The 26,876-nt window shown below is 42.2% G+C and overlaps 1 protein-coding gene across 1 annotated transcript in view; it reads left to right on the top strand.

Annotated features, from left to right (window-relative positions):
- The window catches only part of LOC146785768 (phospholipid scramblase 1-like), a 150,091-nt gene extending 124,321 nt beyond the window's left edge, over positions 1 to 25,770 (top strand). Inside the window, exon 4 of the mRNA XM_085633103.1 lies at positions 25,597 to 25,770. Coding sequence (XP_085489229.1) covers positions 25,597 to 25,770 — 174 coding nt within the window. The remainder of the gene's footprint in view (positions 1 to 25,596) is intronic.
- Positions 25,771 to 26,876: the final 1,106 nt, after the last annotated feature.

Raw genomic sequence — 26,876 nt, 5'->3', positions numbered from 1 at the left:
GAAAAGTAAAGTTCTATTTTCATGCCAAATTTGGGCTTATTCTTTACTGTAATTTGTACTGAAGCCTAGAGCAAACCTTCCTATGGAAATTAACATTGAAAAACAATTCTTGTGCAGACCTCGTGCAGTATTTTAAGTGGTCCCACTAGCAAATTCTGCGATTATATTGCTCTGCACCTGACCGGGCTCTCTTTACTCACTTTAGGGCCAACATGTTTCTCAGTCGAATGTACCCTGATGAAGCAACTTTGTACTTTCAGTTATGAAACAGGTGTTGACTTTAGCTTTTCTTTAGCACAAATTGAGCTCCTCTTTAGTGGAAACAATATTAATAAGTTATACTAAATATTCATTCACATTCTGATTTACTAATTTTGACAATCACATTAACCCCTTCTGTGCCCATGACGAGCTGGACTCGTCATGGGGCGCGGTTGCGCTGTGCCCATGACGAGTCCAGCTCGTCATGAACCCCGCCCGCTAATGGAACGCCCGGCACAGGGCGGGGAAAGGGCGTGGCACACAAGGGGTTAAAAAACAAACTTTCTGGTGCCCCAGATCCTGTCAACGGCCTCGCTATATGTGTCTCTGAGGGGCAACTTGTACCCTAGCACTCAATTGTGATTGTGAACACCCCCTTGGGGCTCAGTGCAGATGTTGACTCTAATCCTGCCTATAAATTATGACTCAAGGACCAAGGGTGACTGGCATAGAAAAAAGGAGAGTCAGGTGAAACACTGATCTGTGACTCAAAGCTTTGCTGCGTCCAGTCTCTAATTGTAAATCCTGGCACTTTATAATTGGGAGCATAGCCTCAGTTTGGTATTGACACAACAGATGAGGTTGCACACTGGGAGTAAAGGGCTGTACACCTAGGGGCATATCTACAATATTTTGGTGTAGGGAAGTGACGCAAGGCTTCTAGCCTCGCTGCCCTACATCACATGAAAAGGGCAGGAATGCACGTATCTACAAGATATGTTGAATTCCTGTCCTTTCTGCCAGCCCCAGTGCACAAACTGCAGCCGAGCGCCAACGGGGTGTCTGTGTTGTTGGCATGGTTGTATTTGTGCAGTAAGGGACACCTTCCTCCACAAAAACAATCAAAGGAGGTGTTTCGGTTTTCCTCATTTTATGTGTGCTTCAGTATGCCGCACACATGGAGAGAAGAAAAAGCGAGGATAAAAGTAAACATTTCTCCTCATTACACCTGCTTTGTGAAGGCATTAGTTTTGGAGCTTCTCCAGATTTACGCTATGTCGAAAATGTGAGGCAGTGTTGTGTGGGAACAACCACAGCAACACCCATGGAACAACCCTTCTACTCAGAGTAAAGCATTGTCTTACTTCATATTTACAAGGCCATGAGAAGCCATGCAGGGTGGCTTTGTGTGGCCTTGGAAAATGAGCCAGGCACACTGCACCTCCAAGACGTTGCAAAAGTGACTCTCCAGTGGTATAAAAGTGCCACAGGGGCATTGTAAATATGCCCCCTAATCAGTGCTTAATTTGTGTCGGTGGTTTCGGGGGATCAGCACTGGCATTTATTTTACAGGGCCAGTGCTAGAGCTTTCTTTCATGTGGGCAACTGAAGTGGAGATGATTTTTCAAAGAGGAATGTGGCCCCTGTGGAGTGCAGAGGTGACTGCAATTACGTGCATCTTGCTGCCTGAAACAGCCAATTCAATTCAATTTTTATTATTATTTGGACCTCCAAGAGTTCTACAGAAAAGTATACAGAAAAAAACACATCCACTATACCAGATCATCCAGAGCTTAATAGCAAGATAAAATATATGCAAAGATCTCACAAACTACAAATTTCACAAAACAGTACAAAATTCATAGTTGCATACAGGAAGGCAAAAGTGCAGAATTGCAGATACACAAAACCAATTTCCCAGATCCTTTAAAATACAGAGCTAACTGGATCAGTGCAAATCTAATTTTGTCATTAGATACTTCGGCTACTTCACCTGTACAATGCAGAGATCCTAAAGTTCTATTTGTAATATAAAATGAATTTTACCCAACGGGGATTATACCCCAAAATGCATGTAATAACCTAACAGTTGTGAAGTACAGTACACAATACATAGCAGTATAAAAAATTTCAAAAGTTCAAGTGCTCGAGTATAATAACAGTTTTGTAAGTCCTTTAAAAGTTTCTAGTTATAAATAAGTGGACCCTATGCAGATTACACATGAAAGGCCTATACAAATACAAATTTCGTTATACCGAACGAAGTTCGTAGCAGCATACAAAATGTCTAAAATGCAAGTGCGCAAACACAATACTAATTACCCAAATCCTTTAAGTTACCATCCTAACTTGGTCAGTGCAAATCATACCATTAAATACTCTAATGACTTTAACTGTATAATGCAAAAGATCCTAAAATTCTACTTATGGTATACATTGATTTTTGCCCAGAAGTGACCCTCTTCAGCCTACTGCAGCTAAGCACAACAGATTAGTCCTTCTCTAAAATATATATAAAAATTGCTTAAAATTGTTTCAGAAGGGGAGCATGAGACAGTTTTGAGCCTCCTCAGCTGTAGAAATGTTGTAATTTAAATACAGTGGTCTCAAAAAACGACGTTGTAATGGTTGTAATAGGAAACAGACAAATAAAACGTGATTTAGATCCTGCACCCAGTTTCCACATAGGTGACAAAGTCTATCCTGCCTTGGTAAACCCTCCCACACCCCTGTCATAATTCGTAGGGGAGCAAGTTCAACATTAGCAACAAGATAGTTCTTCGCACTCCGTGAAGAAGATTCCATACAAGGTAAGGTTGAGGCTGTTTTCAATTTGTTTTTGTAGAGGGCTTATGCCACTATGCTCCATTTCAAATAATTCTGCTACTTTCCCATAGTTCCTGAAGAGAATGCCGTTTCCCTTTAGGAAGGTGAATATTACCTCTCGCAATGCTACCCAATAGGGGTTCTCAACACTATTCCGTAGTGCATTGTTCCATCTTAAGCATGCAGCCATGGAGGATACATAGGTTGAAAGTAGCCCGAATTCGAGCAGGATCGCCGCTATTGATGCAGCGTGGAATGTCAAATCCTCTCTTCGTCACAGACCAAATATCACAATAGCACATTCACTCAATACATTCATTGGTGGGGCCCATAACACCAACACTCGCTCTTACTTGATCTGTTCTCACGGGACGGATAAGCCTTTTCCAAGCGCTGTAAATGAAAGGAATACTTTTCACCTAAAGAACCTTATTTATTTAAACGCATATTGAATATCTTTATAACTCTCCGAAACTTGAGATATTCCCTCCATTTAATCAATGGATCAATTAGTTGAACTTGATAGTTGGTCAACCAATTCTTCTGCTTTATACTCAATCTTAATCTAATTTCTTCAATAAACGACTCAACACATTTGATTATTATTCAAATCTTCATTTATCTAATTAGTTGAAAAATTCAATAAATCATTAGTCAATCTGCGGAACATCATATTTACCTAATCTGGCTAATTGTCGTCCTCTAAGTCAGTCAAGTCGTGGAAGATCTCTAATTCATCAAAGTCAGGCCGCCATTCAGGGAAACAGCTGTCCAGCAGTGTCACCGTCCTCTCCGTCAGCATAACGTCAGGAAATTCGCAGCAAGACAAATCGAACCACCTCTCAAACCCTATTCTACTCTCTTTTATAATAAATTTAATGGTCAACTTAAGCAAAACAAACACAAAACGTAACTAAAACATGGAAATGGCTAATAAAATGTTAAGTATAACACACAAAATGGATAAGGGGGGTCCAAGGGAACAGATTTAAAGGCCTGCGAGAAGTTTCATTTCCCTAATACGTAATATGCAACACACAAACATAAACTCTCGGGTCTGAGCAACTTTAGAACTAGAGCATGAAAGGAGAGATACTATAGTCAAGCTGTGTCTAAAATGACAGTGAACAAATCAGAAAGGAAAGGAATCCCTTTAAGGATGAATGCCCTCACTCACCCGAAGGTGACATGCTTCATCATTTAGGCTTTCTCCTCTCAGTGGGAAAACCTAGTCCCACTGAGGGCTACAACCACCGCACTGAGAAGTGGGAGCTCAGGCATGTTTTTGTTTAAGATTTTAGGATACTCAGATCCCAAAGATGAGCACTAATGTGAGAAGAGGGCGCAGTGCAAAGAAATTCAAAAGTGTGTGAAGTGTGAGCTAAAACTGGCTAGCGCTATTGAAAAAATGATTTTTATTGACTCATTAGCCCTGCCAGAGATAAAAAACAGTGCAAAGCAGTTACTATTGAAAACTGCTAGATGACAAGGGTCAACATGTTTCAGCCAATGACCATCTCAAAAGTATGTGTGGCTTTCATCAGGACCAAAAAACAAAGCTGCTGCTAGAAAGTGTTACACACCTGCAAATAAAGTTTGAAAAAAAGACCAAACCAGTTAATGCTTTAGCGGATACAATCTCGCTGGAACTTGTCTGAAAATAAGAAGACACATATAGAAAAAGTAAATCTCCAAAACTCATTAGTTAACAGTCAAGTTTGAAACACTGGTATACGTGGCTCAAACATAGTACTTATGTCCAAACTGTTAGAAAGCTCTAGTAAAAAGACTCACCCAATCTGTGGGACAAGTGAGCCCACCTCAACCTGGTTACAACTCAGGGAAGGGAGCCCCGCTCTGTGAAAATAAGCAAGTGTAACCTAATCAGTATAATTTACTTGCTCAATAGTGCCATGAAAAGTGAAGAATATCAGTAATGTCCAACAGACTAAAACGGACTCAAAACGACATAGAGTGTTATAACGATGTCACTCCCCTTACATCCTGGAAGTGTATGTACATAAACCACTTGTTAAGATTTTACAAAAGTGGTCAAGGACGAGGAAAGTCAAGTGTCTGAAAATTACAAACTCATGTTCAAGCCAAGAATCTATACACCAAAAGACTACACCATGACCAAGCACAGCGACAATTATCAATAACTTAAACCGAATCATCAAGCAGAAACTCACTAAAATGCATGTCAACACACTCACCTCTCCGTCGGTACTCCGTCGATGTACAGAGATTGCAACCGGAGGAACCGACGGGGTGGGAAAAGTGAGAATAAATACCCAAACACTGATGGCTCCGAATGGAGAAATGAGGACCCCATAGGTGTCTATCCTGACTGCCTGCATTCGTGAAGGGACATAAGGACCCCATAGTCGTCTTGCTGTAATGCCTGTCTCTGGCAGGACGCTGGTGACCTAATAAAGCAGTGTACAGCAAAGCGCGCATGCGCACTAGGATGCATTTGTACCATAGAGTTTTGTTAGCGAAGCCCGACTAGAGACAGCAATGATTGTATATCTGTAGCCTTGCAATGAGAACATATAGTTTTTTCAGAAGACGATACAAACCGGAACACAAGCTTTATTAGTCAATGGGCACAACCAAATTGCTGAATGTTTAAGCAAATCAATTTGTGCATAATTACTGAAGGCCCAGTATTAACAAAGTACAAAACCCATTTGACACAAAAATGTGTAAAAAACGCTGAGAAGGCATGTGTCGTATTTCACCACAAGTACAGGATTCAGTAAATAATAGTGCCAAAGTTGACTCTACAAGTAAACAAACAATCGCTCCACAGTATAATCTCAGGAAGGATCTACATATACCCAGTTGTTTTACGTATTTACTGTGGGAATGTTATAATATCAAATTATTTGTTGGAATTGCTAAAGGCAATTCTCATAGATGGTATAAGGTCATAGAGACAACCAAGGAATATCCTCGTTCAAACCTATGTTGTCACTTTTTAAGCGGAACACCCACCGCTGCTCTCTTCTGAAGAGAAATTTTGAAATATCTGTGATATGCTGGGGAATGAGAGGCTGCTCCAAAATGGTCCACGACAAATCATCTGCCTGATGATTAAAATCCAGGAAGTGGTTTGTCATTTTAGTAGCCCTCCTCTTGCACCGAATGGTGCTCTTGTGTTCAAGGATTCTGGTTTTGACCTTGCGTGTAGTCATGCCCACATACTGCATGGAACAGGGGCACGTGATGAGATAAATTACATTGTCGCTATTACAATTAGTGTGTTTTTGTAACAGCCAAGGTCTACCAGTGCCAATATCCACTTGTGTCATGTGTGAAGTCTGTGGACAAGCCGCACATGAACCGCATGGGTAATGTCCTTTCACCGGTGGTAAACCCCATAATGGCTGTTGTTCACTTGTATTGTGCAAGATTCTCGGTCTGGTGTGTACAATGTGGTCTTTAATGTTGGCACTCCTTTTAAAAGCAAAAAGTGGAGGTTCTGAGGCCTCAGTACCAATGTTCAGGATTTTCCAGTGTTTGAGGATACTGCTCTTGATTTTGTTAGAGTAAGTATTGTAAGTGTTCACACAGGTGAGTCTATCAGAAGGTTCTTTGGGGCTGGGCAAATCAATCAGAGCTGCCCGATTGTTGTTTGCTGCTCTTTTTCGAGACATATGTATCACTTTCTTGGGGTAATTACGCTCCTTCAGTTGAGTGCTGAGATGTTTCGCATGCTCATTGTATTTGGCAATGGATGAACAGTTCCTCCTTATTCTTAAAAACTGTCCAAAAGGAAGATTCTCCCTGAGGGATTTGGGATGGAAACTCTCAAAAGATAATAACGAATTACGGGCTGTAGGTTTGCGATACACCTCCATACCACAAGATGAAACGCTTGCAACAGTTGAGATGCTGCTACAATCAAAATCTAGTGATAGCATCACCCCTGTACACTTCATTATGATGTGTGCACGAATGGCCATGAAGGAAAATTTCTTCAGATTTGAGAAAGACTTGTTCTTACAAATATCGGGAACATCTATGGGCAGCATTTTCGCGCCCAGTCTAGCGAATTTGTATGTGCATATGTTTGAGCAGTCTATAATATTCAGAGAAGACAATCCCTTCAGGAGCCATATAAGCATCTGGAAACGATACATCGATGATGTATTTGTAGTATGGAAGGGATCATCTGACAGCATCATGGCTTTCCATACATGGATGAACACACAGAACAACTTCCTTAGATTCACAGTTGAACTTTCGAATACAAGTTTACCATTTTTATATATTCGAATTTTCCCAGAGAACGGAGGGTTGGGTACTGAGTTATATCGCAAACCTACAGCCCGTAATTCGTTATTATCTTTTGAGAGTTTCCATCCCAAATCCCTCAGGGAGAATCTTCCTTTTGGACAGTTTTTAAGAATAAGGAGGAACTGTTCATCCATTGCCAAATACAATGAGCATGCGAAACATCTCAGCACTCAACTGAAGGAGCGTAATTACCCCAAGAAAGTGATACATATGTCTCGAAAAAGAGCAGCAAACAACAATCGGGCAGCTCTGATTGATTTGCCCAGCCCCAAAGAACCTTCTGATAGACTCACCTGTGTGAACACTTACAATACTTACTCTAACAAAATCAAGAGCAGTATCCTCAAACACTGGAAAATCCTGAACATTGGTACTGAGGCCTCAGAACCTCCACTTTTTGCTTTTAAAAGGAGTGCCAACATTAAAGACCACATTGTACACACCAGACCGAGAATCTTGCACAATACAAGTGAACAACAGCCATTATGGGGTTTACCACCGGTGAAAGGACATTACCCATGCGGTTCATGTGCGGCTTGTCCACAGACTTCACACATGACACAAGTGGATATTGGCACTGGTAGACCTTGGCTGTTACAAAAACACACTAATTGTAATAGCGACAATGTAATTTATCTCATCACGTGCCCCTGTTCCATGCAGTATGTGGGCATGACTACACGCAAGGTCAAAACCAGAATCCTTGAACACAAGAGCACCATTCGGTGCAAGAGGAGGGCTACTAAAATGACAAACCACTTCCTGGATTTTAATCATCAGGCAGATGATTTGTCGTGGACCATTTTGGAGCAGCCTCTCATTCCCCAGCATATCACAGATATTTCAAAATTTCTCTTCAGAAGAGAGCAGCGGTGGGTGTTCCGCTTAAAAAGTGACAACATAGGTTTGAACGAGGATATTCCTTGGTTGTCTCTATGACCTTATACCATCTATGAGAATTGCCTTTAGCAATTCCAACAAATAATTTGATATTATAACATTCCCACAGTAAATACCTAAAACAACTGGGTATATGTAGATCCTTCCTGAGATTATACTGTGGAGCGATTGTTTGTTTACTTGTAGAGTCAACTTTGGCACTATTATTTACTGAATCCTGTACTTGTGGTGAAATACGACACATGCCTTCTCAGCGTTTTTTACACATTTTTGTGTCAAATGGGTTTTGTACTTTGTTAATACTGGGCCTTCAGTAATTATGCACAAATTGATTTGCTTAAACATTCAGCAATTTGGTTGTCCCCATTGACTAATAAAGCTTGTGTTCCGGTTTGTATCGTCTTCTGAAAAAACTATATGTTCTCATTGCTAGGCTACAGATATACAATCATTGCTGTCTCTGGTCGGGCTTCGCTAACAAAACTCTATGGTACAAATGCATCCTAGTGCGCATGCGCGCTTTGCTGTACACTGCTTTATTAGGTCACCAGCGTCCTGCCAGAGACAGGCATTACAGCAAGACGACTATGGGGTCCTTATGTCCCTTCACGAATGCAGGCAGTCAGGATAGACACCTATGGGGTCCTCATTTCTCCATTCGGAGCCATCAGTGTGTGGGTATTTATTCTCACTTTTCCCACCCCGTCGGTTCCTCCGGTTGCAATCTCTGTACATCGACGGAGTACCGACGGAGAGGTGAGTGTGTTGACATGCATTTTAGTGAGTTTCTGCTTGATGATTCGGTTTAAGTTATTGATAATTGTCGCTGTGTTTGGTCATGGTGTAGTCTTTTGGTGTATAGATTCTTGGCTTGAACATGAGTTTGTAATTTTCAGACACTTGACTTTCCTCGTCCTTGACCACTTTTGTAAAATCTTAACAAGTGGTTTATGTACATACACTTCCAGGATGTAAGGGGAGTGACATCGTTATAACACTCTATGTCGTTTTGAGTCCGTTTTAGTCTGTTGGACATTACTTATATTCTTCACTTTTCATGGCACTATTGAGCAAGTAAATTATACTGATTAGGTTACACTTGCTTATTTTCACAGAGCGGGGCTCCCTTCCCTGAGTTGTAACCAGGTTGAGGTGGGCTCACTTGTCCCACAGATTGGGTGAGTCTTTTTACTAGAGCTTTCTAACAGTTTGGACATAAGTACTATGTTTGAGCCACATATACCAGTGTTTCAAACTTGACTGTTAACTAATGAGTTTTGGAGATTTACTTTTTCTATATGTGTCTTCTTATTTTCAGACAAGTTCCAGCGAGATTGTATCCGCTAAAGCATTAACTGGTTTGGTCTTTTTTTCAAACTTTATTTGCACGTGTGTAACACTTTCTAGCAGCAGCTTTGTTTTTTGGTCCTGATGAAAGCCACACATACTTTTGAGATGGTCATTGGCTGAAACATGTTGACCCTTGTCATCTAGCAGTTTTCAATAGTAACTGCTTTGCACTGTTTTTTATCTCTGGCAGGGCTAATGAGTCAATAAAAATCATTTTTTCAATAGCGCTAGCCAGTTTTAGCTCACACTTCACACACTTTTGAATTTCTTTGCGCTGCGCCCTCTTCTCACATTAGTGCTCATCTTTGGGATCTGAGTATCCTAAAATCTTAAACAAAAACATCCCTGAGCTCCCACTTCTCAGTGCGGTGGTTGTAGCCCTCAGTGGGACTAGGTTTTCCCACTGAGAGGAGAAAGCCTAAATGATGAAGCATGTCACCTTCGGGTGAGTGAGGGCATTCATCCTTAAAGGGATTCCTTTCCTTTCTGATTTGTTCACTGTCATTTTAGACACAGCTTGACTATAGTATCTCTCCTTTCATGCTCTAGTTCTAAAGTTGCTCAGACCCGAGAGTTTATGTTTGTGTGTTGCATAATAAAATGTTAAACCTTCGCTAATTCCCCTATGTGTATGTAATTATCTAGCATAATAGCAACATTCAAAGTGTTTATATTCACCCAGTGATGTCATCTGGTGCGACTTACAATTACATCACAAAAGCAACATATATCATGCAATATTCTAGTTTTCTATTATTAATATGCGTACATATATTAGTATACAAATTAGTTATAGCCATGCAAATGCAAATCCCACATGTATTTCTCTTGTTAAAACTGTTGATTAATTAACACTGCAATCAAATTCATTATTATTATAATTAATAAATTATTCGGATTAATGTAAACATACAGAAATGGGGGGTATACAAAATTTTGAATTAACCGCTCCATCACTATCAAGGCTGTGTGGTTCAGATTACACATTTGGCGCCAGATGCGCCCTTCCACTTTCTCAAAATAAACCCACTGCTGTTCATCCACTGATTCACAAGCACAACTCAGAACGGGCAGGATTTACATTTTTTAAACTGATAAGACATGTGCAAAGTGTCTTTGCCCACAACTTTTATAAAATCTGCTAATTGCAGAGGCCTGGGATATTGCCTTACTTCTGCACTAGTCAATGTGACCACTATAAAAAACACTTGCTTGAAAAAAATCTTCCTAGTTTTGGGTAGCACTATACTACATCAAGTTTGTCTTTCCCCAAAAATCAATGCATATTCTTCCTTACTCTGCCTCCCCAATACCTAAAAAACATAATTTTACTTTTTGAGATATTTGTTTTTTTAAAGTGATCATCTGAGTAGTTTAGTAACTCATTAAGTCGCCTTTGCAGTCCAATCGGGGTTAGGTCTAGCAGGATGGCATCATCCGCATAAAGCAGGCAGCTCACTTTCATTGTTCCTAATTTCAGGGAATCCCCTTTACAGAGCCCCGCCCTACTCAGCAAATCATTAATATAAAGCGAGAAAAGGAGAGGGGATAATAGGCACCCCTGCTTCAGCCCATTATGAGTCTCTACTTTACTCGACAAGCCCTGGTTACCTCCCATCAAGACCTGAGTCCAGGCGGAGGAACTAAGTTCAATGATCAATTTGAGCAGGTGCCTGGGGATACCCATTGCAGCCAGTTTCCTCCACAGTGTCCCCCGGTCAACCCGGTTGAAAGCCATGGAGAAATCTATAAAGGCAGTGTATAAGGCCATTCCCTTGCCAAAGGTTTGCTGGGCAGTCATATTAGCTAGAGTGCCACTATGATTACGGAACCCAGCTTGCTCCGCGGGGACAAAGTCATTTCCAAAAGCCCAATCCTGGAGATGAAGGAGTATGCTGTTGGCAAACAGTTTTCCAGTCTCATCCAATAGTGCAATCTGCCTAAAGCTGGCAGGGGATGGTTTAGGACCCTTTTTACATAATGGAACCACAATACTTCCTCTCCAAGAGGACAGAATAGTCCCATGAGCATAGCAGTAGTAGAATACTGGACAAAATAATTGTGCCCATGCAGAGCTATCTTGTATGATTATTGCTATTGGTAAATTATCTGGGCCCATCGCACCAGAGTACCTTGGCCCTTTAGTGATGCACTCTACCTCCTTACAGGAGGGGGGCCGTAATCATTCCCCATGGGAGACTCGAAGGTTAAATCTAAATTGGGCACGACCATAGGATTTAATGCATATAACTGTGAGATAAAGTGGGTCCATTCTTCATCCGATATTAAAATGGCTTTTGCCTTAATTCTACTATCACAATATTTAGTTATTAAAGCCCAATATTTACGCGAGTCACCAGACTGTGCAATCTCTCTTAGTTTAATCCAATTTGCATCTCCCCCCTCTATGCTCAGTAGCCTGCATTTATTTTCTTGCCTGCTTCAATCTATTATTTTCACTTTGTCTAGTCACAGAAGAATGCTTAATTTGTTCCCTTACTAAAGCCTTCATCTCACGATTTAATTTTTTTACCTCCCCCGATATAACCACTGGTTGAGTAATGCCACCGACCCATTTTATCCTTCCACACGATCTGAATAAGGCCATATTCTACTCAAACCAGTTGATGGGATTTGCCTGTATGGGGCTGGAGCTCACATTTTTAACAAGACTTCCTAGACATGTGAGGCTTTTATTAGACTAAAAGTGCGCCCGTTTGTTTTATTTTTACATAATGCTATCATCGCTTGGATTCCAGGACTCCAATGACTTGAGCTTCAGGTTGACATCTACTGATAAAATGCTATGGTCACTCAAGCTTGTCTTCAGCACCTTGAATTGAGTACATACACCAAAGAACTGGTAGGATACCACCATATAATAATTAATGATTCCCCACATGTAGCATGGAATGTAAGAGAGGCTGGAGAACCATCTGAAAATATCCCATTTAGAATAACAAGGTCTTTCATTCTCAAATAGTGCAAAAAATGCAGCCCTCTCCTATCAGATCCAATATGGCCGGACAATGAGGGTTCAGGGATGGACCATACATCCTCCAGTTCTTGGTTACAAAAGGCCATGGAAGAACAGCTTGAAATTTCGAAATTCAAATTTCCCACCCCCAATATCAAAGTGCACTCTTCTGAAATAATAATTCTCTCCACAAAAGAAAAAATAGAATCTACCAGAAAGTCAGACTCTCTACCAGAGATAAAAGGGTTGAGTGCTGACCTCGTGACCCGTTACCCAGCAAATGTTTCATACCCATACACAATTTAGATGCATGGAGAAAATCCATGGGGTTCCAATTTATAGTGTTGTTAAATAAGATAGCTAGGCCTCCACTTGTATGACCTTTCACTGAAGGTTTTGTTGCACAATAGAAAACAACAACATTCTCAAAGTTAAAACCTGCACAACTCCATGTTTCCTGAAGACAATATTTTTGAATCTTGTATCAATAAGGAATTTAACTTAGAGCTGGGATTTCCTACACCATCCTGGTTCCTCCTAGGTGGCTACCTCCGCAGCATAGGAAGTTTTATGTTTTATTTTGAAGCATTCAATGAACCAGCTACCCAAATCCACTAGACCATCTCTTCTTCCCCTCTATTTTTGGTAGCCCTTTGGACCTCGGGAACTTAAATGTTAATCAATATATCCCCAGAAAAACTACCAACCAATATTTTAATATCTTTCAGTTTAATTGTTGCCCTAATGTTAGATAACACTCTGCCTGGGTGCTGGCAATCTTTCCTATGTGATTCAAGTGGGTCCGAACCTGTCTCCTCAAATGGGAATATGTCAATCCGTCAATGATCGATGTTAGCCAAAACTAACATTGCAACTATCCCGGAGTTAAAAGTTACTGTGGAGCTTGGAAGTCCACTTCTGAGGTTAGGTATACCCACTCAAAATCTTTACTTATTACCAGTCTCAAATCCTCAATTTCAGATAATAACTGCAGAAGGGAGCTTCTATTAAGTGGACCCAATTCTCCATCAAACAGTGAAGCAAAAATCAAAATATTAGATACTTGCCCTGGCCGATGTCCTATATGTGCTTTATAACTCAGCCTTGAGTCGGACCCCATCTCTGGCATTTGTCCTGTATGGGAAATAAAGTCAAACCCCCCCTTCAAAAAACCTCCCTTGACCAGGATCAATCCGTACAGGGAGAGTACCCCTAGTAGGAAGGTTTGGGAGAAAATTATCCATAACCTGCCCTACCTCAGACACAACATAGTTTATCTTTACTGATAAGCTCTCTAAATCAAGGTCTTTCCTTATTTTGTGGGGCTCTAACATCAGTTCTATTCTTGCTTTATGATTCACCTGTTTATTCCCCAACCCCCTCCCCATTATATCCAGTTATCCCTATCCTCATGCCCTTCCTTTTTCCCTAATCCCCTGATACAGGATCATCTATTATAATAGGGAGGGGAGAGGATTTATCTCTGAGCGCCCCATGTTCTGGTTGATCTAGAACCCAGCGGATTTCGGTTCATTACCATTTTGGGGTGAGGAGGAGGTGTCAGGCTCTTCAGATAATGTAGGAACCATAATTTTTGGTACCTACACTTTGTGATACGCCAAATCCTTTTCTTCTTCTCCTTCTGTACTTTTAATCCATTACTTTCTATATGAAGGGTACCCTCCCTTGGTGGGGGGCAGCATCTGAATCAACCCCAGGCTGTTTAACAAGGAGAGGGACAATGTATGAATCTATATCACAAGGCATACTGGTGTTCCCTTTTTTAAAAATAGAATAATCTTGCAATGGATTCTTGGGTGCTGTTGCATTTATCTTTTCCCCCGGACCAACGTGTAGATGATCCCCTTCACTTATTTTTCAGGGGTGGTACAAGGCATATTATTTAACATAGGGCTATCTCTGTGCAGCACTATGGGAGAGGCCCCTAGATCTTCCCAGGCCCTCACCTGGATTCCCATTTCCAAAACCCCTATATTAGTCTGACTTGCTTGAGCTTTCACCTCATTACCCTTTTCTGCCTTACCTAGACAGGTGCTGGCAGAATTGAGCCTCTGCACTCTCTTTAAAATCGTGGAAAGAATATCCAGCATATGAGCAGAGTTAATGGTGGATTCCTCAAGCAGAGTTAAAATTGATGAAAGAATCCTCTCTGATACATAAAGTATGTCAAAATTAGCCCTCCGTCCCCCAGATCCCTTGTCACCCTCATTCGATAATTGCCAAAAATCTTGTACCCCTTTATTTGGAGACGACTCAGATTTTGAAAATCCCAATGATTGCACAAGGGAAACACTAGAGGACACTAGACAGAGCTGGTCTACGAGGGCAACTGACATGATTATCCGGTGACAGTTTCAATGCCAATTCCTGGGTACCAGAGGTTTTTCAATTTAGCTTCCATTACTTGGATTTTTTCCATATGGGTGGCTATGTCCAGCAGTGTGTAGTCCTCCGAATCCCCAGGTTCAAAGTTGTAATCAACAATCTGAGGCATTTCTGGGGTCACTTTAAAGGGAGAGGGGTCTATAGATGGTTGTACAACGTTCAAAGGACCAGTTTCAGTGACAGGGGTCCAGGGCTCCACGTGCCTACAGGTTTGAACAACAACCTAACACCAACAACATTTGTTGTGATTTGAACCTTGACACCCTCCATTTTCATTCCCATTTCCGTATCTTCGACCGCTATAGTTAAAGCACATTCGTCATTTACCTGAGTTGGAAGATTTGCTTACCCTTTGCTCTGGTGTCCTTAAGGTGCTGTGGAACTATCAGCTCAGAGAAAACAGTACATATGCCCACCTTACCCACGTTAGCTGCACCTGGAGCCACTTTCAGGTCCTTATTTTGTGACTTTGTGCCCCTCAGACTTTTTCGAGAATATTGACAACACAGAGGTATGAGTTTTCAAGTAAGACAAGTGAGCTCAAGACTTCATCTGCCTGATGGCCTTTTGTAACTGAAGGGGGCTGGTGAGGTTGGATGTAAGGCTAGCTAACCCAAGAGCAGGCCCTAGCGACTCTGAGGGTTGGATTGAGCGTCCCAAGCGCGGGTACCTAGAAGTTATCTTTCAGAGAATTTTATGGATTCAAAAAAAGAAAGTACCATGTTACTGGTCCACTGATATCCACCAATTTTGCTGGTGCCACTGATGCCACTGGAGGCACTAGCACTCCCCCCTTCACACTGCAATGTTCTCCTCCTCAGTCAATCAGTTTAAATTGGTTAAAAAATATATGAAAATTAATAAATATTTATATATTGGGTGGCCTTGTGGTGAGGCTTTTAGTACTCAAAACCGCTAAAAACACACCGGGCTTAAAAATGTCATTCCACCAGTCCTGGCTGTCCTGACTGTTGAGGAGTGACAGTTGCGGTTTATGGCAGCTGTATGGTAATTGTATGGTAGGGAGCGGTATGGAGAAGGATTAAAATGATGGGCACAACCATGCACTCATACAATGCTTTTAGGCCTTTTGACCTTTGGGGCCCTGATAAACCTTGCCGCTCCTTCCCCAAACAGCACAGCCACAAAACGGACTCCTTCATTCTCTAACTAGGTCCGGCTGAGTCTGGCAGCTGGGTTACATCTGCCAGCTTACAGGGGCTATTTAAAATGTATATGATTAGATGTTTATATTCACAGTGGTTGCTGTACTGGCACTTACGAAGGTAGATTGATACAGGTGGGTTGGCAGGTAAGTTGTGTATGTTGATTGTGAAGGAGTGAGAAGAATTAGCTGGACCCAGGTGGAGCTAAGAGAGAGGGGTGGATCTGGTCTGAGTGGAAGCGGGGCACACTACAGGATGCCCACAAGTGGCACCCAGCGCTAGCTGGGCCGCCTCTGTGGGTCTCCTGGGGCACACACTTTGCAGCTGACTCCCACTCTGCCTCTCTTCACCTCCCTATCCCCCGTTTGGTGATGGATGCCACTGGCAAAATGAAGCAGAAGCAGCCCAGTAGCTGTGGGGCAAGGTGGGATGGGGGACCGGGGTGCAGCGGATGAAGACTTAGGCTGACGATATATGCAGATGGGCATCCTCTGGCCTTGACCAGGGCCTGGTCGGATCTTGCTCGTCTCATCCTCCCTGCTGATATGGCTGCAATGGGCATTCTGAATGAATGAACGAATTTTATTTATATTGTACAGTTACTTAAAACCATTTGCAAAATGACTTAGACACAAATTTCAAAGAAAATTAGAGTAACAATTGTTTAAAAAACATTCGTACAAAATGGGTTTACGTACTACATTATCAAAACAGAATAAAAAGATATGTTATATACATTAATAAAACAGCGAGAGATTAGCAGTTCAGCCTTATTGCAAATTTGAAACAGCTACTAAGGTTGGTAGTTAAAACAGCGTCATCATGAGCTAATTGCTGGAGTCTGATTGTTTAACAAACCAGGTTAAAACCAGAGGAAATGATGGACGGAGTGTTGAACATTGCAAGCACTCATCCTCAGTCAACTGATCTGGGTTTAATCCATCACCGTTCTTTAGCCCACTCTGCCACCCCAGTTCAGACATGGCCATATGCAAATCAGTCTGACCCTGTGCCTCATGGGAACAGTCCAGCCCGAACTGCCAGGCCATGTCTTCCCTGGACCGGAAACAAGCGTCCTAGGACCGGTTTCTGGCATTTCAGCCGTCTTCAGCCAGGCTTGCTTGAATCCAGTGGCAAAGTGAGCAAGGGACTCACGTCTGAGCATACCCTGCCAACTTATGGCGAACAAAGCAAAAACCAAAGGAAATGATGGACGGAGTGTTGAACATTGCAAGCACTCACCCCCAGTCAACTGATCTGGGTTTAATCCATCACCGTTCTTTAGCCCACTCTGCCACCCCAGTTCAGACTTGGCCATATGCAAATCAGTCTGACCCTGTGCCTCATGGGAACAGTCCAGCCCGAACTGCCAAGCCATGTCTTCCCTGGACCGGAAACAAGCTTCCTAGGACTGGTTTCTGGCATTTGAGCCGTCTTCAGCCAGGCTTGCTTGAATCCAGTGGCAAAGTGAGCAAGGGACTCACGTCTGAGCATACCCTGCCAACTTATGGCGAACAAACCAGGTTGCCTCTTGTATTGCCTGGCCCCTTCCTCTTCCATAAGCATAAGGTGCAGCTCTGCCATGTATCTCCCAAATCTGGCCAAGTCAGACAGTAGGGTGCAGGAAAAGAGAACTGAGACTGCTTCCTTCACTGTCCGGGCCTGTATGCAGTCATATGTGTTTTAAAAGGTTCTTACAGTGCTGTAGCACACCGGGACAGCAAAAAATCAAATGTAGCAGAGATTCAGATTTAAAGTTGCAGATTCTACATCTGGTTTTGTGTTCAAGGGACTTCCGCCCAGGGTTCAGTTCTTTAATTGGGAGGGGCACTAATCTGGCCCATACAATGTTTTATAGTGCTTTCCTTCCCAGTGCTTGGCTTAGATAGGGATGGATTTTATGACCTGCATATGATGTTATCAGTCCTGGTGGACCACTTCCTGTTATATCTTCTGCTAGGTCATTTTTATGTGACAGTTGGTAGCATTGTTTATTTATTGAGTTTGTAATGGCCAGATAGTTTATCTTCCCTTGGTCCCAGTTTTCAATGACTAAACCCAACTTTTCCACTGCTTCCTTCATATAACATTGCCACAGGTTTGATTTATCCCCCGTAGATCGGCTATAGCTTGCTCTTTAAGCTTCTGGCTGGGGCTGTTGGTACTTGATAGTAATATTTCGCATGCATTCTCAAACATTCTTTACTTTGTTGCTTCAGTCCAAATTCCAAACGAATTAGGCTGTTGCGAGTGTATTTAGGCAATTTGATAATGCGTTTATAGGCCTGGCATTGTGCTTTGTCTAACATTGATTCCATTTTACCCAGGAATGCCTGCTGTGCATACCCTGCAGTTGCCCCGATTTTGGCTTATATTACTTTTCTAATAGGAGCTGTCGTTGGACTTTGCATTGGCTCATTTAGTTTACATAAGACATAGGTTGTTGGCTGTGCTTTGGTCTTAACTTAATGTAGATGTAGCGTTGCCTTACCCGTTTCACTTAGCCGGCACCCAAGGTAATTGTAGGATTTCGCAGTAGAGATGATTTTTTTGCCCACATGCCATTTCAATAGGGCTTTTTTTAGGAAATGTCTGAAAACTTTGGTTTTTTGAGCATTTATTATAAGCTCATTTCTTTCGTTGTAATTGTTAAGGGCATCTAGGCCCCTTTGTAGCCCGATTTTTGAGTGGTCATTTACCACTAAATCGTCTGCGTATTGTAATATTTGCAGTTTGTTGGTTTCATTTTTCGGAGTTACGAGACTGGCATTGTGAAGCTTCTTCCCCAGATCAGCAGTGTAAAAGTTAAACAGTGTGGGGGCAAGTACACATCCCTGGTTTAAACCACGATTTGTCAAGCACTTCTTCGTTGTGGTGTTGTCTGCTAGCTTCACTTTGATCCAGGTGTTACTATACAATGAAATTATGGCGTTGAGAAAACCTGCTGGGATATGCCAGTTGCGCAATTTGTCCCAAAGCTTGTGTCGAGGCACCCCATCAAAAGCAGCTGAGTAGTTTATGAAGCATGTAAAGACTGGTTTATTTTTTTTACCGTTTGCTTGCTGGCTTAGATACGACATGGCCATGATGTTATCAGTTGTAAAGCAGCCTTTACGAAATCCGGTCTGGTAGGGGGGAGAGGATTTTGTTCTCTTTAATCCATCTATTTAATTAATTCAATAAGGTGCTGGCGTAGGCTTTTCCTTCAATGTCCAAGAGGGCGATTAGTCTATAATGTTTTGGCTCTGTGTTGTCTCCTCTCTTGAAAATTGGATGTAAAATTACCCTCGCCATGAATCGGGCACCTTTTCTTCCAATCGACATTCGATAAACAGATTGGATAAGATTTTTCCCCAATATACTCGATCTTCTCTAAAGATAGCTCCTGGAAGACCGTTGGGCCCGGGTGTCCCGTCTTTTCTTATCTTTTCTATTACTTTTTTGACTGCAGTACGGTCTTGTTCTTTGCCCATGAATTCCACAGAGGCCTCCTCGTCTGTATTTGCGCTAGCCAAGTGGCGAACCCCGGAGCTTCCAGGGTCAATGGAGCCTTCCTTTTCAATATAAATTGTAGAGACGTGTCTCAGCCATGCACCTGTGTGTACAGAGTTGTGCCTATCTACTTTACCTTTCTCCAGGCTGGCTATAAATTTCCAAAGCTGACGTTGTATGTGGGGTTTTGAGAGCTCGTGTATCGTTATCCAGTCTTTCTCTATTTTATTTTGTTTAAGAAACCATAGCAGATGTCTGCGCTTTTTGGATAGGTTTTGACACTTTTTCCTTGTTTCTTGGGTTCCTGCAATCTTATGTGCCCTTTTTACCCTCTTCTGGTTACGTATTATTGTACTTAGTCTTGTGTTATTTTGTCTAAGTTGTGAGGTGTGCATCGTCGTTCCATGTGGGCTGACTTTGTAGTTGTTGACAAATATGGTTTTTAAAGCACAAATCCACCTCATCCAATTATCCACACTGGGTTGGTTTCCAGGATGCTTACCTTTACACTCTGCCATGCGTTAAATAATGTGGCCTGATGCTTGTTCCACTCTAACTTTCTAACTAGTGTGTGTTCTTCAATCCCTGTTGAATGGGATACTACAGCTGCTTGTTCCCTCTGTGTGATACTAGTATTTAGTTCAACCTGCAGCAATTTGTGATCACTACTTTCGTGTGATTTTACTTCAAAGTTAACTTTTTTCTAAGTGAGAAGGCTGTATAAAAAGATGTAGTCAATTGTGGAACAGTTCTTAAATGTGGCAGTATCTGAGTGTTTGGATTCCAAAATTTTCCAGGTTTTATTGGCGGACTTTAAATCATACTTTTGCAGAAAAGAATTGAAAGTTCTCTCTGAGCTGGTTGGACACGACCTGTCACTCATATTTGTTTCCAGATAGTGTAGATTAAAGTCTCCTACGATCACTTTAGCGGATAGCGCATAAGTATGTAAAATTTCTTGTATTCAATTTATAATGTTTTTTGTAGCTTCCAATTTCAATGGACCGTATGCGTTTAAGTATATGTTTATAACTAGGATTGAGGAACTATCATCTCTATCCCCTTTTCCCTCCATTACGAGTGCCTGTAACATGTCTGACTCAATTTACCCTTTTTACTGTTATCTGTTTTACATGTTTTACATAGATCGAGATTCCACCTGATGGTCTACCAAACTGATTATGTTTAGGTGCTAGTTTGTGAAAAACGGCTTAGCCTTCAAGGTGTACACGAACTGTGGCCCAGGTCTCTTGTAGGCATACAATGTCACCTTCCTGCAGTATATTTGTTGCTGTTACGTGTTTAAGTGCTTTACGTATGCCTGCCACGTTCCAAGAAATGATTTTAAGATTGGAAAGTAATTTATGGTTACTGTACGGTGTACTAGACACTTCTGATACTATGGGGTTTGCGATGGACAACTCTTATTGATTCCGGAAGGTATCAATTATGACCACTTGGTCATTAGGAATAAAGAGTGCCACATTGTAACTCTATGCTTATACTACTGAATTGATCATTCCTTTAAATTTCCAGTAGCCCATCATCTTTTACTGTCCTACTTATGGTCGTGTCGTCCTGTCTCCTTACTGAAATGGTTAGTTTCTTATAGTTTTTGTCTAAGTGTATTTTTGATGTGCCTCTCAATATCCCTTGTGAGTGCTCTTTGACTTTCGTTGTAGGATTTGTTATGTTTGCCGGCTCCAATAGAATTAATGGATACTTTTCTTGTTCTGGTGCAATTACAACAATACCTTAATTTTAAAAAATATCTTTTTTTCTAAGCACTGCTCCAGACATGTGATGGTTTGCCCAGGTCACTATAGTATCTTCTTTACAGATGTCTTCGTATTTTGGTTCAAATTGAACCCTAAATATATCTTCACTTTTTATGTGAGACAATGAAGGTATATGTTGAATTGCCTTAGTAAGTTCCCCCTGTTCAGGGTATCGAGTCTCCCCTTTGATGTGTACTGTGGTTGAAGAATTGTTTTACAAGTGTTTCTAGAGTGGGCGGAGGTTAGTGTTGTGCCCGACACGGGTTCGGGGTGTGGTGTTCCTTTACGCTGTGTCTCTCCTGGTGCACTGGCAGAATTAGTGTACACAATTTGTTGTTGGTTTTTTGATCCGCCACCCAATGTTTCCTTAAACAATCCACATTCAATTTTGTTCCTAACAGTTTCATTTGTTGTTTGTACAATTTTCTTTACTACTCCACTGTTTACAGTGGGCATTGATTCCTGAAACACTGGTGGGTTTGATGTAATGTTTTCTGTATGAGAACCTTCACCCAAAGAGTTCTTTTGTTTTTGGGTCTTAATGAATATCGGGTATAGTTTATTTGATAGTTGCCTTTCCTGGTTTAGAGGAGAGTTGATTATGGCCTCAGTAGAGACATGGGTAGACTGACCCCAGCTCCTTCTGATTTGCGTGGTCTTTTGGCGCTTCAATTGTTTTTTTTGTTTTTTCTTCATACGTCATGACAGGTTTAAATCGTTAGTGCTGGTTGGGTTTTCCTGTTTCTTTTCCTTATTTGGCTTTCCTCTAGTTACTATTGATTGAGTAATGGTTATTGGGTCCGTGTTTATGTTAGTGTTTGAATTAGTACAGTCTTTTTTTGGAATTTTTTCTTTGTTGATTTGCTTGGTTGTTGCACATGTTCTATTACCTACTATTTGAGCTGATTGTGACTTTAGATCTTCGATAAGGGTAGAAAGCACTTCCGGGTTTGATGCCGATTTGTCGATTGTTGACCCACAGGCGTAATCTGTATTTAAAGTGGTTGCATATGCTTGGGCTCATGTTATCAGTTTGTTCAAGTTTGCCAGTTTTTGATCAATCCCTGATATTGTTTTTGCCATGATGTTGAGCAAATCCACTTGGACATCCATTTTGTTTGATTGATAGTTCAGTGCCTCAAGTGTGAGTTGAGATGTTTTGAAGAAAATATCCCATATTGTTCCTGAGTCTGTCGTTACTACTGGGTGTGTAGTATCAATGATTTGGCCATGCATGTCCTTTAACTGAGTTCATTTAAAGATTCACTTTCGGCTGTTGGGTGATTTTGTGTGTTGTCTTTACTGTATGGGAACATATATTCTGATGTTTGAACCAGCCTACTACGGGCTTCTGCTCCCTCTCCGCCTTGGCTTTTTCCTACTAGTACCTTGTTTGTTGTGGTGTTTTGTAAACTAGGCGACGGTACTATACAAGTCAATGTTTGCGTTTTACTATCGATTTTGCTTATTTCCACATGTTGTGTGAGGTTTGAGGGATGCGTATTGATTTTTACTTGTACCTCAAGTCTTGGTGGGCCCCGGTGCTCTGAAATTGCTCTCAAGATTTTCGTAACGTTTGTTTAGCAGGAGATTCAATGGAATATTTATCCTGTTGTAATGAGTGGTCTCCGTTCATCAGGAGTTCCTGGTCCATAATAGACCCCCATGATTGGTCCATTTGTGCTTTACATTCTTGGTCCTGCTGGGACCTAGTTAGAGTTGTGGGCCCTGTATTAGTTTGATCATTTTATGAATTTATATTCCCTATGTGAATAGATGGTGGGATTGGTGATGGTAAATGATGATCCCATCCCCCATGCTCCTCTTGATGGGATAACATTGCGTGCGCTGGGCCTGTTAAAAAATGTAACTTGCTTGGTATACTGATCGATTTTGCAAACATTCCATACACTGGCAAGATTAAAGGCTGCGCAGCTCCCTCAGATTTTGCTTTGTTGTTCTTTGTGGTTGAGCCTTTGTTTTTTTCCTTCTTGTTGATGGGAATCTGGCTCTCTCTCACCCTGACCCCATAGTTTATGTGGAATGAGTCTTTTGCTCTTTTTTTCTTATTTATTATAAATTGATTGTGTCTTAAAAGTCTTAAAACTCCATGTTGTAGTTTTTAACAATAAAGCAGCATAGTCCTGATATTAGCCAGCCGCAGTGATTGCAGTGGACTTATGCCTCCCTGAAAATACTGGTTGTATGTAGAAATGTTTTTGTCGGGTTTGTCGGGTTTTGTCGGGTTCACCCAAAGCTACTTGCTTTTTTAAACTTTATTTTTGACACCACTGCTGCGTGCTGTAGGCTGTAAACTGTACGCTGCGGGCTATGTCTATGGGCTTTGACCTTCGATATTGTCACAGCCAACCCACACCAACCAACACCATCTCCAGTGATGAAACGAGGAGGCGACAAATGCCCTGGCTCACCACTCACCGCCACTCGCTGGTCACCAACCGGTCACCAATTGCTGAACCAATTGCTGGACCTCTGTGTTTTGACAGGACCCTCCAAACGCCCTCTAGGTGCAGTCTGACCGGCTGTACTCTGCTGCAGCTCTCTGCTCTCTGCTTTCCTGTCTGCTTTCCTGAATGCTGTGTGGAGACGTGGAGACGTATAGCAGTGCAGTCCGCTGCAGTCAGCTGGTTGCTGTCAGCTATGTGTCAAGCCATGGGATTAGAGGCGAAGGGCCATGGGATGATGAGGCGAAGGGGCAAGGGCAAAGGAAGAGGAAAGTCTGACTGCTGCTGCAGCCCCAGGCCACAAGTGAGTCAGATCACCGCAACCCACCGCAACCACCGCAATCTGCCACAGCCTACCCCCCCCGCCAACCGCTAATGAAAGCAGGGGGCCAAGCTGGGACAATACCGAAGCTGGAGATGGGAGCGGGAGCCGCGAGGCTTCTTCCTCATCTTCGAACGCCAGGTCGTGGTTGCTGCGAAAGCACAAACTGGAGTCACTGGACAATCAATGGGCATTCTCCAAGGGCACAATGACGGTCTGACTGGCGTCCCTGCCCGACACCATCTCTACCTCCACTGAATGCGATGTGCTGCGAGCTACATGCTACTTCATGGAAACCAAGAAGAAACATTATTAGGAAAACCAACGCATCAACGACCCCCTGGTACCTACTCCTCACAGACACTTGCTGCTCATCGGTTTCTGAAATTTAAGGATTCCTTCTGCTGCTTGTGCCTTAAATTCCAGCCCTGACAGTCCTGTATCTGCGCAGTGTGCAAGTCAGGTCCAATTTGGTAGGACTGGTACCTGAGTACTGCGAGTGAGGGCACCTGGAGGGATGCAAGCCGCACTTGATCTAGGTGAGCTGCTTCTGCAGACACCCCGCTCTCCGCAGCATCCGACTGCAGCTGCTGCACTCGCATCTACATGTTTTATCTCCACACTGGCATCAAGGTCTCACCAGGGAGTGGGGGGCAGATGACTCTGGGGTTCAAGTCAGACCCTAATTGAGGTCTAATGCCTCTGCCGCTGCCACTCTGCTGCTCTTACTGTAGACTTGGCTCTACAATCCCCCATCAACTGTCAGTGTCCGCAGATCGGTGAGTCCATTGAGTCCTCTTGGGCACTCTGTTGCTGGGTGCTGAGCTGAACGGACCACTGGATTTCAGTGTGAATGTCTTTCTGCCTCCTCCAGTACCTGCCTCATTGATCCTCAAACAAAGCATTTTTCTCGAATGCTTATTGTTGGAGACCAGTAGAGACACAGGCTGGTTAAGAGAAAAAGGTTGTTTTGGTAAGCGCACTAGATCAAAAGCTGGTGGAATAACCATAGTTTTATTCAAAACTATTACAACGGTGAAATGCTATGTCAAAAGATTCTATTTGACTTGACCTAGAGGGACAGAGAGCGAGACTCCCGGTCATAGTTGGATATTTTGCATGCTTCACAAGTTTAACACAATAAAATGCCAGAACAAGAGCCTAGAACAAAGGCATTTGCATATTATTCATTATGCCAGGGGACATCTTCCAACTCTCAGTCTCGCAATGTCTATTTGCGAAGGGCTCCTCACCCTCGCCCTCACGTGCTTTATCGCTGTAACATAAAGAGTAAGGGCAGCGATGCCATCCAAATGGTGTTCAGCGCTATACAAAAGAAATTACCTATTTATAGTTCTCTCAGAGACTCCGAACATCCAAGGAGAGCAGCATGGTGGTGAATGTTGGTACTTAAATCAAATGTCATCCCCGCATTCGGCACAGTGGTAATGAGATTCTGTGATAATTTTGAACCACGGCACTTATTTTTTTACTATTATGAAATGCAGCCCTAGGGGTTTAAGAGAGAGTCATTTCATACTTGACTGTTGTGCCAATAGCGCTACTTAAATTAAGGCAACATGTTTTTTTCCTTAATTGTATATTGAATACAATGATATCTTTACAGGTGAAAACTCCGGATGGAAGTAACTCCATTGGATCTATTTCCAAGCAATATGGTGGAGCAGTGAAGGAGCTACTGTTTGATGCTGACACTTTTGGAATAAGTTTCCCCATAGACCTTGATGTAAAGATGAAAGCAATACTGGTTGGTGCCTGTTTTCTACTTGTAAGTTCTTAATTAGTTGTTTTCCTATGATTTGAGTTGTTATGTGTGTCAAGCAGATTAGATATTAGTTCACAGCTCATTACAGTATTAAAGAGAAGACTAATGTTATGTTTTCCAAACAAACCTTTTGACCGTTATTTCTGAAATGTCAGAAAACAGAAAAGATTTTAACACAATATTTCTACACCACAACAGTTGATGTGGATAAGATATCAGATGACATGGCCTAAAAACACCTTAAGTGTGGTCTGCTTTTTATGCTTTGAGTGGTGTAATTACAATCAGTGCAGGTTAGTGTGGATTGGGGTGGGTCCCCGGCTTAGGGCTACTGATGCAGTGCGTTGTCATCCACCTAAATCTCACCAAAAGGTACTGTGTATTTAAACTAGCCTGTTGCACATGACAAGGAGGATGGGGACTGGGCTCAGTGGGCTTGAAAAAAGGCAGCAAGGGAACTCATCTATGTGTTTGGAGGTAGCCTCTTTACTGCCATCCATTTGGCCTGTCAAGTAGAACGTAAATACCTTTTCTCAGCACCATCAGTCAGAATTTCACTCTCCTAGGTGTACTGGAAACACCTTGGCAAACATTAGGAAAAGATTTCCATGAATGAAGACAAATTGGAACATTGGAATGTTGGGAGCTCCATTGAAAAAAATGGAGTGCTCCGGGCTTATATTGGCTGGTATTAGCCCGGAGCTCCAACATTCCAATGCTTCTTTGTGGCTGTGAACAAAGGCTTCAGGGAGCCTGATGGGATTTCAATCCCCTCACACTCCCTGAAGCCTTTGTTTAATTTGTTAGAACATTCTGCCCTCTAGTGGCAGAATGTTCTAATCGCCTTATAGCCCTTCGTAGCAGGGCTATACCGGCTATTAAAGTCCCGCTGTCTTGTTAAAGTCCCTCGCCTTCGGCTCGGTCCTTTAACTATACAGCGGGCCTTTAATAGCCGGTATAGCCCCCTCCGGTGGGCTATAAGGCTATATTAGAACATTGGAATGTTGGGAGCTCCATTGAAAACAATGGACTAGCTCCGGGCTTATAATGGCTGGTATAAGGCCGGAGCTCCAACATTCCAATGTTTCTTTGTTTACAGCTGTGAACAAAGGCTTCAGGGA

This window comes from Triturus cristatus, chromosome 11 (assembly GCF_964204655.1).
Source record: "Triturus cristatus chromosome 11, aTriCri1.1, whole genome shotgun sequence".
NCBI lineage: Eukaryota > Metazoa > Chordata > Amphibia > Caudata > Salamandridae > Triturus > Triturus cristatus.
Note: the sequence above shows the minus strand (reverse complement) of the source record. Positions and strands in the feature narration are given on the sequence as shown.